The following is a 14,791-nucleotide window of genomic DNA, read 5'->3' as shown; positions in this document are numbered from 1 at the left end:
GAAAAGCCCTTGTTTCATTTTAGGCAGTGTTTTGATACTAGATATCACTTCACTGCATTATGTACACATGCCATGTTTATGCTGACATGTCTATTTTCACAATTAATAAACTTCCTATTCTTTGTTTTCGGTTCCTTTTTAGCTTTCTGAATAGAAAAGTTACTTGTCTATTACATAGCCTAGCCAAGTTTTACATTATTTATAGAGAATTGTGCAAAAGTCCAATGCCTTTTGGGTAGGCAGTGCAATATTAATAAGTAGCCATGGGCATTAGGTTTCTGCCATGGCAATATACACCATAAAATGTTTGAATCGTTGGAGACACAGGCTGTGGTTGGACCGTCGCTGATTTAAGGCATTATTAGTTCGTGGAGATGGGCAAATTAGCTTTCAGGATCCTGCCCTAGTGGCTCATCAATAGCCCATGGCTGCCGGACTGGAAAAATTAAAAACAGCCTCCTACCGGCCTGCATTCCCGACTCCTCTTCTGATTAGCAGAGTCATGCATACAGGATATAGCAACAGGCCGGCTAATCAAAAGAGAAGCTGGGGATGCCAGCAAGTAAGAGGAGGTCATTTTCCAGATGTTATAGTACCCCTATGTATATGCTACCATAGTTGGTGACTTCTTGCACGTGCTGCTCCTTCACAGTATAAGGCTATATCAGCTGTCCACTTTTATCACTTCTTCAGCAAAACAGCTTATATAATAAGCACTGAAGTCTCATGGAGGCCTACAATCTACTATTTGGCTACCACTCGCGTAATCTCATCAGACAAAGCAACATCAGTCTTATGGCTGCTCTTAGGACCCATCTAGGTCAGTCCTATTTCTTATCGTTGAACCCATCTGGACCTATCAACGTTCTTAACTTTTTTTTAAGGGTTCATTCAGATGTAATTTTTCCTTTTTTATGTTCTATACTTGTTATAACAGATAAACCTTGTATCCATTATAGTCTTTGAGGCTGTTGACGTCAGTCTATTTTTCGTTGACTGAGTGGTCCACACCAAAACTTGGAGACATGCCTGATTTTGATCAAACTTGCCAATTCAAGTCTACGGGTCCATGAAAAAAAATAGACAGCACTCAGATACCATCCTTGGAATGTCCGAATTTCATGACTTTTGATAGGAAAAGCTTCTCGTACTCAAAAACATGATAAAACTTTGATGGTAAAAGCTGACACAGTGACCAAGAACTTCTGCTCAAGGACACTCGTGAAAATCGGCCTACTTTTTGCGTACATAAAAAAATCGATGGAGTCTGGACGAGCCCTTATTTGTATTTCCCAAGAAATAATAATTCTGCATTTCTTTTCTTAAAATTAATTGTGCCTCTTTTAGTACTTTTCAAAATGTTTATATTTTTCACTAGACCTAAGCATTCTTCACTTTGTTCAAAGAGTACCGATTGTATAAAACTGTGTTGATACACATTGTATTGACCAAACAAATTTTAGAAGCAAGTAGTTAATTTATTTATACATTTCCATCAAGGTTAACAAAGAGACAGCACAATATAAAGCTCTAAAGAAAGATGTACCAGCCAATACAACAAGACGGAATAGTTAACAAGTTCACTTTAAAAATACAACATCCTCCATAAAACACCATTAGATTAATGTGCTAGTTTTGTCCTATAGTAAAACTTTACTGCCCTGTAAGGAACGTTGTAAAAGTACAATTATAAACTTATAAAACCTTTATAGCTAAGAAAAAAAAATAGATTTTTGGTAGAATAATGATTTTGTTTCCCAGGGTGAGATAGAACCCACAAACTAAAAATACTGAAAAACTGAACAAACAGAAAAGTTGCCTACTGTACAATCGTCAAACATTATGCAATGGCGTGTTACTTCTTTTTTTACAATTTCATTTTGAATGTACCTAAAGTTATGTTATCATATCGAAATGACAGTTAATATAAAGGACTACTTCTTATATTTCAGATGGCATTCTGATGATAACACATAGTGGTGAATGTGGTGAGTAACATGAAAAAGGGTGTTATGTATGGAACCATAGCCTGAGATGGCCCGTAGCCAAATGTAAACACTCACACAAGGGTATCATGATATTTCAAGGGCGCCATGTTCATTCTTAGTCCAAGTAGACATTTTCAGGTGTAATAATTAGGAATCTTTTTCGAATGGCACCAAATATAGTTCCAAATAAGGACCTCTGTACCCCATGTTATGTCCTCAATAGCCCTTCTAGTGAAAATGGCTAGTATTTTCAATATACAGTGTTCTCACTGCCGATTTGTTCTATGTGAAATTGACGGAGATCCAGACAATCGGTACTGGGCTTTTCACAAAACACCTGTATTACTGAAGTGCGTGGCGCCTCTCTCCTGTGGAGTGCGGTATTACATGTTCTGTGCTGCTTTTTACCTATGCAGGTTGAGCTGCTCCTTTGGATACAGGTGGAGGATGGCTCCATGCTATTTCCTGGTACAGATGTGTTTTGCACAGGATCCTGAAGAAGCTCCTAATCATAGAACGTCATTTACAGCTTCTAGCAACTATTTCTGACTTTTCTATTTCAAGCTATTTTAGCTGTTTGTTCTGTTGGTATTTCTTATGTTTCTATTTATTTTAGGTGATACTTTGAAGCTACTTAAAAGGGTTCCCTCATAATTATAAATACGTAATATTGCAAAATTCTTGTAAAAAAAAAAAAAATAAATTTGCAATTTTTAGTTTACCTCTTATTAAAAATCCTCTCCATTGACAAGATTGGAAGGATTCTTAATATTATAGTGTACTGTTCATTGCCTCTGAATTCTTTTAGAAGTGACCGGTCTCCTAGGGAATGAGCGCAGCGCTTGCAAACTCTTTGGTTTAGGGCAATCTGGCCAGCCTCGCCCTCATATGCTTTTCCGATGCGGCAAGGTCAAAGCTGCCTATGCTTGCAGGCAGGGAAAGTGCCAAATTCAGGCCAGTAGTCAGCTATGTTGCTTGTCCAAACTGTCATTCTTTATGAATGTATCACTCCCAGCAATCTGGATGCCATTAGATTGAGGAGAGGTGAAGATGAGATTAACTCATTGCTAATTTTCCACAAAGTTATGCTCTCAACTTACTATGGTTGACCCACAAAAGATTAATGTTGCAACTAAAAGGCATTTCCAGTTTGGGAAAACTGCTCTTGCCTGGTGCTGCTTGTTTTAAAGAGACAAACTGATCTTTTCTTACCCTCCTATAGTCAAGCACTGAGTCTCCAGCTTCCTCCTTCCATGGCCAGCACACATCATACAGATCTCCAAACAGCAGCTTAGGGCGTTCTCTCCTGGCTTCTTAAATGGGCAGTGTGTGCACTCCAGAGGTGGCATCAGCCAATAGCTGGGAGGTGTCAGGTATTTAAGGCACCATCCCCTGTAGGGAGGTGCCTAAGCAATATTAGTTCTAGTTTGTGCATATACCCACTAGTCTGAGGTCAGGTCCCTGTTCCTGAACCAGTCCAGACTGATCCTGAACCTATTCCTAAACCCTTCCTGTATAGGGGAAGTGGTATTATTATTGTTCCTTTTTCTCCCCAACCCCTGTTTACACATCACCTTTTATTAATGTGTTCATGTACCTTGTGATACCGCTACATTATGTAAATGTATTATCACTGTTTATATTGAGTACTGCTACGCATAAAGCGTATTACGTATTAGTCATGTTATATATATATGTCACATGTGCACCACTGTTGTTAGGGAAAGTAAGTGCCCCGGGCCAGTATAGTGTTAGGGGAGCAGTACCCCAAGTTGGCCACTAGATGGGGGCATCATAGATATTAGGTATAGCATAGGGAATAGTTATAATAGGAGAGGCACGATGGGGATAAGATAGTGAGGGCTTCCTGTTTTAGTCAGTTGGGGCCTGGGTGCTCACACAGCTCACAGAGGGCTAGCTAGCCCAGGGCACATCGTGTCCTGCAACGTTCTTCTAGGAAGAGTGGGCCCAGCAGTAGTATCCAGGGGGCAGAACAAAGAACAGACAGTACAGCAGCTACAGAATCAGCAGTACAGTATTAGTGGGACTGCAGCTGCTGGACAGAAGAAGTGCACCAAGATGTGGCAGGTTTTTGCATGGGTCACTATTCTCAGGACCGGGGCGAAACAGCAGGGAATGTCCCACGAAAGGCAGAAATACTGGACATTGAGGACACTGTGGGACTGTATAGTATGGACCGTCCCGAATGCAGGCTTAGTGACAGGCAAGGGTCAGAGACCCCGATGTTGTAACAGTGTGTGCCCTGGATGACAAGTTGCTGAGTAAACATGTTGAAGTTGAAGTGAAACCGGACTTTAACTCTATTCTTGGAATCGTCTGAAGAGGTGACCGTCCCGAATCGAGAAAACACTGATGGCATAGAGGAGCAGCACCAAGGTACTTTAAAAGGACGGGATGAGCGGGTGATACAGGGATTACTGTCGGCCATGACTGCCTCCCTGGCCCTCAACCCTTACACCCAGTAGCGTAGCTACCGGGGGGGCCAAGGGGGCCATCGCCCCGGGCCCGGTGCTCAGAGGGGGCCCACCCAGAGCTACGCTACTGTAACTGTATCGGCGCGCGCAGCGCACCGATACAGTTACTTTCTGCAGCAGAGCAGGGAGAATCGATCTCCCTGCTCTGCCGCCCGCTATGGGGCCCCTGAGCAGGCGGGGGGCCCGGTGCCAGTAGTGGGCCCCCCACCCATCACCACACTGATGAGTGAATGAGCGCTGCGCTGCTTCTCCCATCATCCCCCTGTCAGCGTCTGGCGTCACCGACGCTGATAGTGGGTGCGATGACGTCACCACCCGGCGCCCGCTGTCAGAAGATGAGCGGGAGGTCGGAGCACCGCTGGAACAAGGAGGAAGAGAGGCGTGTATTTATTTATTGTTTTTTTTATGGGGGCTGCCTTATACTTCAGGATCTGCCTATAGGGGGGCTGCCTTATACTTCAGGATCTGCCTATAGGGGGGCTGCCCTATACTTCAGGATCTGCCTATAGGGGTGCTGCCTTATACTTCAGAATCTGCCTACGGGGTGCTGTCTTATACTACAGGGTCTGACTATGGGGTGCTGTCTTATACTACAGGGTCTGCCTATGGGGGTGCTGCCTTGTGCTATAAAGTAGGCCTATGGGGAGTGCATTATACTATTTGGAGGCTTATGGGGAGTGCATTATACTATATTTAGGATGATGTGATGTATTATACTATATGGAGGCCATCTAGTGGGCCATCATACAGTGTAGAGATTACAGTGAAGGGGCCATCATACAGTGTTGGAGCCATCAAACAGTTTGGGGGCTACTAAGGGGTCAGTATACTGTGTGGATGGTACTATACAGTGAGGGGGCATTATACTGTATAGGGGAGCTGTACAGGGGGTAGACTCGGAACATTATTAAATGTAAAGTGGGCACTTCTTGTTATAGGGGATCTCAGGTTACTGTGACTATCAAAGGAGCACACAGAGGGCAATATTACTTTCTAGGGAGCAAAGTGTGGGCACTGTTTTCTAGGGCACTTGCACTCAGCATTACTATATTATAGAAGGGTGCTTTAGAATTTAGAAGGCACAGAGAACCACACTGCAGGTGCAGTAATAGGGATACATATGGCAGCAGCGGCTCAGTATTGGGATATCAGCAGGATGAGGAGTTTGTGCAAGTTGGGAATAGATGGTGATGGGCTGGAATATGAGAAGTGAAACGTGTCTTTGTTGTATTCTCTGCAGACAAGTCGTGGCTGGAAGAAGTTGTCATGTCGGTCTGGGCCAGATGGAAAAGATGGGAAAAGTGAACGATTCCATCAGAGAACATCAGCGGTAAGTCATTATCTGTAACTGTGCTGTGATCTCTTATATGTTCTGTAGGACTGGTATCTACCACTGACCATATGGCTGTAATATCCATGTTGGTCTTTATATAGAGATTATCTCCAGTAATAGCGCAGTCATCTGCTGTGGTTCTCCTCCACTATTAGGGCACGTCACCAAATTGGAATGAAGGTTACCTGGTTAGGGGCCCGCTCAGAAGCTTCGCCCCCCTGAACCAAAACCCTAGCTACGCCTCTGCTTACACCTGTCTGAACCTGATCCTGAGTCCTGAATCCATCTTGTCTGAACCTCTACCTTCAACACCTGCCAGTGTTCCATAAACTGTCTCATCTAAACCCAGAGTCCATCCTCTCTGAAAATCCTGTTTTGTCCAAGCCCGATCCTGTTCTTTCTTAGATGGTTTTGATATCTTTTATACCAGTTATTCAAATCGTGCCCTTCCAGTGACTCCAAGTCCGTGTCCAGGACTGGTATCCTGATACCCAGGTCTGCCCTAGAGTGGTGCCTGGTGGCTTCCAGCAGCTCATGCCTAACTCCAGCATCAGGGGTTCTAGTAAAAACCAGGTAGTCCCTTAGCCACACTCCTCCAGAATAAGCCCAGCTTAAGGTGCAATGACTGTGATCCACCAGCATGACAGTTGCAGCTTAGTGGTTTGGCCTGAGTTGATGGCACAAGCCCATCAAAGCTCACTGATTGGATGCAGCATTGTTGATCTGACACCAGGAGCAGTGGCAGAGACCCAGCGTTAGACCTGAGGAGGGTGAGTAAAGAACAGTTTATTGTTTTACAACCAACTACAGCTGAGGGACAGGGATTTACCAAAACCTAGAAAACACCTTTAAGGGACCAGTGTATCCAAATGAGTAATTTAGCCATTTTTATGTATAACAGAACACCTTCAAAATGTATAACTTCTAACACTTTTTTTTCTCGTCACACTTTTTGTACATGAGCCTTTTATGTGTTTTTTTCTCTTCAATCTAGGAAAGCTTTCTAAGCCCACATTAGAAATAGTTACAGAAGATCCAAATGACGTCCATATGATTGGTAGCACGGCTTATTTTAATTGCACAGATTCGTTAAATGCTCAGAGATTCTTTTGGAGAAAAGAAGGAAATACGGATCCAATAGCAGAACAAGTCACTCCAATGCTTACATTCACAAATTTAACAAAAAATGATAACGGACTCTACACCTGCCAATATGGGAGGAATTCGGAGTTATCAGGGCTCAGTGATCCTTTGTACCTATACGTGAGTGGTAAGCAAATACAATGAGGGGAAGAAGGGATCATGCATGACAATCAAATGTTACCAATCTTTGTGCCAAGAGCTGGGAAAGCAAAAGATTCCCTTACATGGTTCCAAATAGTCCTGATGCGTTACTCCTTACCCTGAGCCAAAAACTCTTACTCATTGGTGTCACCTTGCACCTATTCCATACGGTTCCATCATTGAAGGTCAAGTAGTAGTGCCCACACATTGATAGCCCACATAAAGAGTTCTAAGCAGACTTCAGCAATGAGGGACCCTCATGAGACATAGAAATGTTGGATTCCAGAAAAATGCAAGGAATCCAGGACTTTCTCACTGATTCCAGGATATTTGTCTTACCTGGAAACATAAGAGTGGACCCATAAAATGTAGTAAACCTGACCATAATATAATCAGATGCCCTTTGCTTATTCATAAGATTATCCACATAGTTGCTAACAGTCCCCAATTTCTTGAGATTTTCGAAGAATATTCCAGGCATGGGCATGTCCCAGTACTTAGTGGGGAAGCATTTACATAAAACCCCCACTTATAGTGGGCATTAAAGCATCACTTTTTACCAATAAAATGTTTTTAAGCATAAATGAAATGAAGGCGTAATAGTAATATGAAACCTCTACTACCCAATGTGAAATCTGTAAAGGGTCGCAGTCATTTGTCATTTATAAAACTGGTGTCTACTTAGAAGGTAGAGGAACATTTGGGTCCTTTTGAGTTTTAGGGACTGGGTGCAACTACTTCATCTGCACCACCGTAAGGAAGACAGGTCAAAAGTGGCCAGTTTTTGCTCTTATTTTATTCCTGATGCTACCCTACTTATCTAGCTTTTTTGTTTTTTTAAATCCACCAGAAATATGGGCCTCTTTATATAGTGCTAATTTTTATAATAATTAGCATGGGGCAAAGTTCACAGGATCCTCTGGGGCAGATCCTTAGGCTGCTCTGCATTACTACCCTTTGCCACGCCCCCTGGGAAAGACCATAGACAATGAACACCAAACAAAAAGGCCCAGATCTCTGGAACCATTTTATGGATTTTACAAAAAAAAAGCTAATAATACTCAGGGGAGCTGTGGAAATAAAATAAGAGGAAAAATTGGCCAGTTTTGACCAGGTGACAGGTCCTCTAAGCTACACCCCTGTCAACAAAATGTCCTAGATATTTAGACTGATATAAGACATGCATCCAGTTAAACTTTTCACATCAAACAACATATCCTATAAATATGCCCTTATGTGGATTTTATACAGACAGATACCCACCACCAGCGATCACCGTGGAACCAAGAAGCATTGTCCAGCCGGGACAGGACGTCACCATAACGTGCGCTTCTTCATATCCAAAAATAGTTTTTACTCTTTTCAAGGGTAATGCTCAAATAGCTGAAGATAGCAACAATCCATTTATCTATGTCATACACCATGCAAATAAAGCGCATGCTGGGCAGTATTCATGTATATATGAAGATTTACAGATGGAGTCAGATTTCAGCGAACCTTTGATGATTGACGTTAAAGGTAAGAATGTATGAATTCATTTTAACTTTTCTTAAAGGGAACTTAACAGTATTTTCTGGCTGCTCTAACAGCACAGACCATGACCTATTGGCAAGTTTCATGATCCCATGAAAAAGTTTATGCAGGCACAGGTTTAACATTGGGTTGTGGAGAGTGTTGTAGAGTTGTGTGAAAAAGTATTTGTCCCCTTCCTGATTTCATATTCTTTTGCATGTTTGTCACTCTTAAATGTTTCAGATCATCAAACAAATCTAAATATTAGACAAAGATAGCATAAGTAATCACAAAATGCAGTTTTTAAATGAAGGTCTTTATTATTAAGTGGAAAAGAAATTCAAACTTACAGGGCTCTGTGTTAAAAAGTGATCCACCCACCTGCCTTAAAGCATAAATTAACTGATTTATCACATGTTTGGCAAGTTTAGTTCAAATTCCCTAGCCACACCCAGGCCTGATCACTGCCATACATGTTCTCAATCAAGAAATCACTTAAATAGGACCTGCCTGACAAAGTGAAGTAGATGATAAATACAGCTGTGGGTGACACCTTCTATACCAGTGCCTTTCCATTTTTGGTACATTATCATTTAGGATATTTTCTGACATGTGTTTTATCTTTATATTGCTCAGCTATCCGCAGCCCTTCAATCACTTGGGAGGAAACTGAAGAAGGAAAACTGAAAATTATCTGCACAGCACCAGAGGAAAATAAAAACATGTGGTTTCAGCTATTTAATGAAAGCAAAGATGTTATAGATGAAATAAACGTTGTCAAACAAAATCAAGTAGATTTCATAGTACCATACATTGAAAAGTCTCATCGGAGATATTACTGTATATACCGCATTCGGATGGGTAGAGACTTTGCAGACTCTCTTATCAGTGATGCCGCTGTGATAGGTGAAGGTAAGTTTAAAAGCAAAGTATCTATTGTAAAACATAAAACATTTCCCAAATGGCGCTAAGACATTTATATAGGATCAGTAAATCCTTTGCTACGGTAATGTAATCTTATGATGTCTGTGTAATGATACAGCAGATGGTAAAATCTAGACTACGAAGTTAAACACCACAGGATCCCCTGATGAAGCTAGGATGCTGGCGAAACACTGTCAGCATTTTTTTCCCGCATTTCTTTATGAACAGATTACAGGACTAATCTAATGGGCAGTGCCATGATGAGCAGTATGAGATAGTTAGCCAGAGGGACTGGCGAGCAAAGAGTAGTTAGGGAGCCATGTCAAACCATGATGTCTAAAACAAAAGCAAAATAATGGGGCAGTTAAACAGTCAGTAAACAGGACAAGGTCAGAAAGCAGAGATACACTGTAAACGCAGAGGCGGAACACAACTGAACCAGGTAAGCAATAGCTATAACTGGCAGTCAGGGACTAACTGCTGGAGATTAAAATAGGGAAGAGTCCGATCCCTGGCTCCAGTAAAAACTAATATTATTAACAAGTAAGGTCTCAGGAAAAAAAAACAGTATACCTCTTCTGAACTAAGTACCAGAGCTTACAGCTCGGAATATATTGTTCTCGTCAGTCATTTTATTAAAAATCCAAGGTAAAACATCAATTTTTATTTCAATTTAATTTTTTTTATAGAACTCTAAAAGATAAAACGAGAAATAAAAGAAGGTGGTCTCTGAGTTTTAAAGATTTGGCAACCAAAATTAGTCTACATTATTTCCATTTTAACAACAGTTTAGGGGCACCATAAACCACCAACTGTGGCTAGGTTTCCAACTAACTCCCAGGGACCCCACCCGACAGTCTGCAATTTCATTAAAATATGGACGCTCCACTAATTTGCTACCAACTCCAAGGATCACCCCACACCAATAGCTGCCATGACTCATTTAAATATTTTATCTCCCAGTTTAAGGTAAGAAAGGTCACGATCCTGCAGCACATCTCTTTGATTTCAATCAATAAAGTAGGGAGGCAGGAGGTCACGTTTTGTTTTTTTAGCTGTAACTTTTGTAATATGACGTGACACTATGGTCAGTTTTAGTTGGCAGTTGCAAATTTGCTTTAGAAAAATCACCAATTATTCATTTTCCATTTCAAGACACTTCCAGAACAAAAGACCATACAATGGGAAACATCATTCGATGCCTTGCGACAACAATGATCCTGATTCTCTTAATTGTTATCCTGGTGAAATATTTCAAGTACTCTCGGCGATATAAATCACTTCCCCCTGTACTACCGGCCTCCAGGAAGAAACTGGCTGTTGAGTCTGAATATACTCAGGTAGACATCAATTTTGTTCTTTTATTTTTCATGTGCATATAAATATTTTGTCTTCAACTAATGGTTCAATTACATGATAAATATATCAATATATTAATCTTCAAAGATAGATAGATAGATAGATAGATAGATAGATAGATAGATAGATAGATAGATAGATGCTTTTCTCAATATCTGACATGAAATCAGAATAAACCTTTCCCGTTTTAGGTCAATTGGGATTACCATAATTATTACTATTTGCCAAATGCCAGAATAATGAGAGAGAGAATGTGTTAAAGCATTTTTATTACTTGCTGAAAAGACAAAATTTTACATACATTTCATTAGTATTTGGTACCATTGCCCTTAAACTGAATGACTTGGGTCAGACATTTGGGATCTCCTTCCACAAGCTCCTTACAATAGTTGGTAGGAATTTAGGCTCATTCCTCCTGACAAAACTGGTGTAACTGATCAAGGTTTGTCACTGCTCGCACTGGCCTTTTCAGTTTTGCCCATAAATTTTCAATAGAATTGAGATCAGGTCTTTGTAATGGCTCCAAAACATTGACTTTTTTTATCCTTAAGCCACTTTGTTACCATGTTGGCAGTATGCTTCAGGTCATTGTCCATTTGAAAGATCCATTTCTGCTCAAGCTTTAACTTTCTGGCTGATGTCTTGAGATGTTGCTTCAGTATTGCCACATAATCTTCTTTTCTCATGATGCCATCTATTTTGTAAAGTACACCAGTCCCTCCTGCAGCAAAACAACCCCACAACATGGTGCTGCCTCCCCCGTGTTTCACAGTTGGGATGGTGTTCTTAGGTATTGTGTTAGGGAACTGTGGGGGCATCATATTGTATGTGGGGAGACTTTGGAGTTATTATTCTGTATGGGGGGAGACTGAAATCAGCATACTCATGTGGAAGACACTATGGGGCATAATACTGTGCGTAGTAGTATCATACTGTGTGTGAGAAGCACATTGTGGGTACGATAAAGTGTTTTGGAACTGTGGGGGCATCATGCTGAATGTAGTGTGACTGTGCAGGTATCATATTATTATTTATTTATATATTACCATTGCTTCCATGGTGCTGTACATGAGAAGGGGTTACATACAAATTACAGATATCACTTACAGTAAGCAAACTAACAATTACAGACTGATACAGAGGGGCGAGGACCCTGCCCTTGCAGGCTTACAGTTTACAGGATGTTGGGGAAGGAGACAGTAGGTCGAGGTTGCAGGAGCTCCGGTGTTGGCGAGGCAGTAGTTTCGGTAGTGGTGAGGAGGCAGCGAGGTCAGTGCAGGCTGTAGGCTTTCCTGAAGAAGTGGGTTTTCAGGTTCCGTCTGAAGGATCCGAATGTGGTTGATAGACGGACGTGTTGGGGCACAGAATTCCAGAGGATGGGGGATATTCGGGAGAAGTCTTGGAGGTGGTTGGGTGAGGAGCGAATAAGTGTGGAGGAGAGAAGGAGGTCTTGGGAGGAATGGAGAATACGTGAGGGAAGATATCAGGAGATTAGTTCAGAGATATATGGAGGAGACAGGTTATGGATGGCTTTGTAGGTCAGTATTAGTAATTTGAGCTGGATACGCTGAGGGGATGGGAGCCATTGAAGAGATTTGCAGAGAGGGAAGCGGAGGAGTAGCGAGAAGAGAGATGAATTAGTCGGGCAGCAGAGTTAAGGATGGACTGGAGAGGTGCAAGAGAGTTAGCAGGGAGGCCATAGAAAAGGATGTTGCAGTAGTCAAGGCGGGAGGTGATGAGGGCATGTACAAGCATTTTAGTAGATTGACGGTTGAGGAAAGGATGGATTCTGGAGATATTTTTGAGCTGGAGGTGACAGGAAATGGAAAGAGCTTGAATGTGCAGTTTGAAGGACAGGGCAGAGTCAAGGGTTACTCCGAGGCAGCGGACTTCCGTTACGGGGGAAAGCATGATTTCGTTAATTGTGATAGATAGGTCAGGTAAGGAAGATCTATGAGATGGAGGAAAGATGATGAGTTCAGATTTGTCCATATTGAGTTTGAGGAAGCGAGAAGAGAGGGGGGACTGTGGCATCAGCATACTTTGTGTGGGAGACACTATGGGGGCATCATACTGTGTGTAGGGGCACCATACTGTGTGTGAAAAGCACATTGGTGGTACAATAAAGTGTTTTGGGGCATCATGCTGTATGTAGTGGGACTGTGCAGGTATCATACTTTATGGGGGACTGTGGCATCAACATACTTTTTTGTGGGAGACACTATGGGGGCATCATACTTTGTGTTGGGGTACATTACAATGTGCGAGGAGCACACTGGCAGTATGATACTGTGTCCGGGGCCTGTGGGAGCATTATACTGTATGGGGGAACATTCCAATGCATTAGGACTAAAAAGGGTACTTAACAGTGTGGGAACACTAAAGGGCTTATTTAGAGCCATTATTTCTGTGTGGATACTAAAAAGGTCTGAAAAAAATGTCCTGGCTGGGTTAGAGAGTGGGTTAGTCATAAAAAAAAATTGACACTAAACATCCCTTTCCTGTCAATCAGAGGTAGAGGATTATGTTTACCTAAGCCATGCTCCTTTTTAAGGTTTCGGAAATGAAGAGTGATCCACTGGAGAAAAGCTTGACCCCGACTCCACCAACCACTGTAGTTTCTGCAGTGATAGAGACAATGAGCGATGAAGAAGAGCAACAAACAATCATCTCGGAGGAAGAGGTGTCTCTGCAGGCACAAGTCACTACAGCTTGTTAATGACATGTTATGATTTGCAGAGTATAGAAATTAATTATAAGGGTAAATACAGAATCTAGTAATTTTGTAAGATTGTATAAACTAAGAAAAATGTGCAGCTTAAAAAAAAAAGACCGGTTAGCAATATTTGTATTTCCCTTATTTAGATGTTTTGGGGTAAATATTATATCAGCATATTATATATATATATATATATATATATATATATATATATATATATATATATATATTGCGCACTGCATTTTACACTGTCTACATATATAGTGCCTACAGCCCCACCGATACATTGTACAGGTTGGCTGAACTTCCACCACCTAACATTAAGGTTTCTGTGTCTAAACTTTGGTTACAAGGTAGTTTGAAAAGTTTTCAGAAGGGTGTTAATAGATGTAAGGGATGTTCCATGGCTAGATGTAATCATTATGTGTTGGCATGTAACGTTTCAATAGGTATGATATCACTACCTGGAAGATAGGCAACGGGTAAATTTGTCATCGAGTTAGTAGAACCAAGTTCAGTATGATCACAAGATGTAAATAATTCCCTACATCCAAAAAGGACTTTATATAATCCCCAAAAACCAACATTATAATATAAAAATGAAGATTATTATACTTGTATACATAATAAACATAATATTAATGGAGTTTTAGGATTTGTGATAACTTTTTTTCCACTGGACAACCTTAAATAAAAATCATACATCATAAATCAAGCCGATTCATTATTTGTTAAACGTTAATCACCTTTCTAATAAACTCGCTTTTCGACTTTTCATAATCAGCCTCGTACCCGTATGTTCACACTGCTCATTTTTCCAGAAGTCAAAACATCCATTTCTCAAGCAGAAAACACATAAGGAAACTCCTGAAGTTTCTTCCAGTAGCAATTTTTTTTTTCAGCATTTTCTGGATTTTTTGAACTCTATCAAAGGGTGAAACAATGAACCTAGTGCTCAATATCTCACTGTGTAATTTAAAAAAATAACTACTTTTGTAATGAGCTTTAATTAAAATTTTCCCACCGTTCCTTCTTCTTCTTCTTTTATCTATTTCTTCCTACGTCTGATGACGTTCTGTTTGAGCCTCACAGCATATCTTAGGGTTTCTCAAACAAAATGTCATCAGGGGTCAAGGATACTGTCACTCACCACTGCTTCTCTTTCTGCCCTGAAACA

The 14,791-nt window shown here is 41.1% G+C and overlaps 1 protein-coding gene across 1 annotated transcript in view; it reads left to right on the top strand.

Annotated features, from left to right (window-relative positions):
• Positions 1-13,794, top strand: part of LOC143770210 (uncharacterized) — a 33,536-nt gene extending 19,742 nt beyond the window's left edge. Inside the window, exons 3-8 of the mRNA XM_077259615.1 lie at positions 1,953-1,988; positions 6,811-7,086; positions 8,352-8,618; positions 9,249-9,524; positions 10,692-10,876; positions 13,450-13,794. Coding sequence (XP_077115730.1) covers positions 1,953-1,988; positions 6,811-7,086; positions 8,352-8,618; positions 9,249-9,524; positions 10,692-10,876; positions 13,450-13,614 — 1,205 coding nt within the window. The 3' untranslated portion in view covers positions 13,615-13,794. The remainder of the gene's footprint in view (positions 1-1,952; positions 1,989-6,810; positions 7,087-8,351; positions 8,619-9,248; positions 9,525-10,691; positions 10,877-13,449) is intronic.
• The last annotated feature ends 997 nt before the right edge of the window (positions 13,795-14,791 follow it).

This window comes from Ranitomeya variabilis, chromosome 4, assembly GCF_051348905.1.
Source record: "Ranitomeya variabilis isolate aRanVar5 chromosome 4, aRanVar5.hap1, whole genome shotgun sequence".
NCBI classification, from domain to species: Eukaryota; Metazoa; Chordata; class Amphibia; order Anura; family Dendrobatidae; genus Ranitomeya; species Ranitomeya variabilis.
Note: the sequence above shows the minus strand (reverse complement) of the source record. Positions and strands in the feature narration are given on the sequence as shown.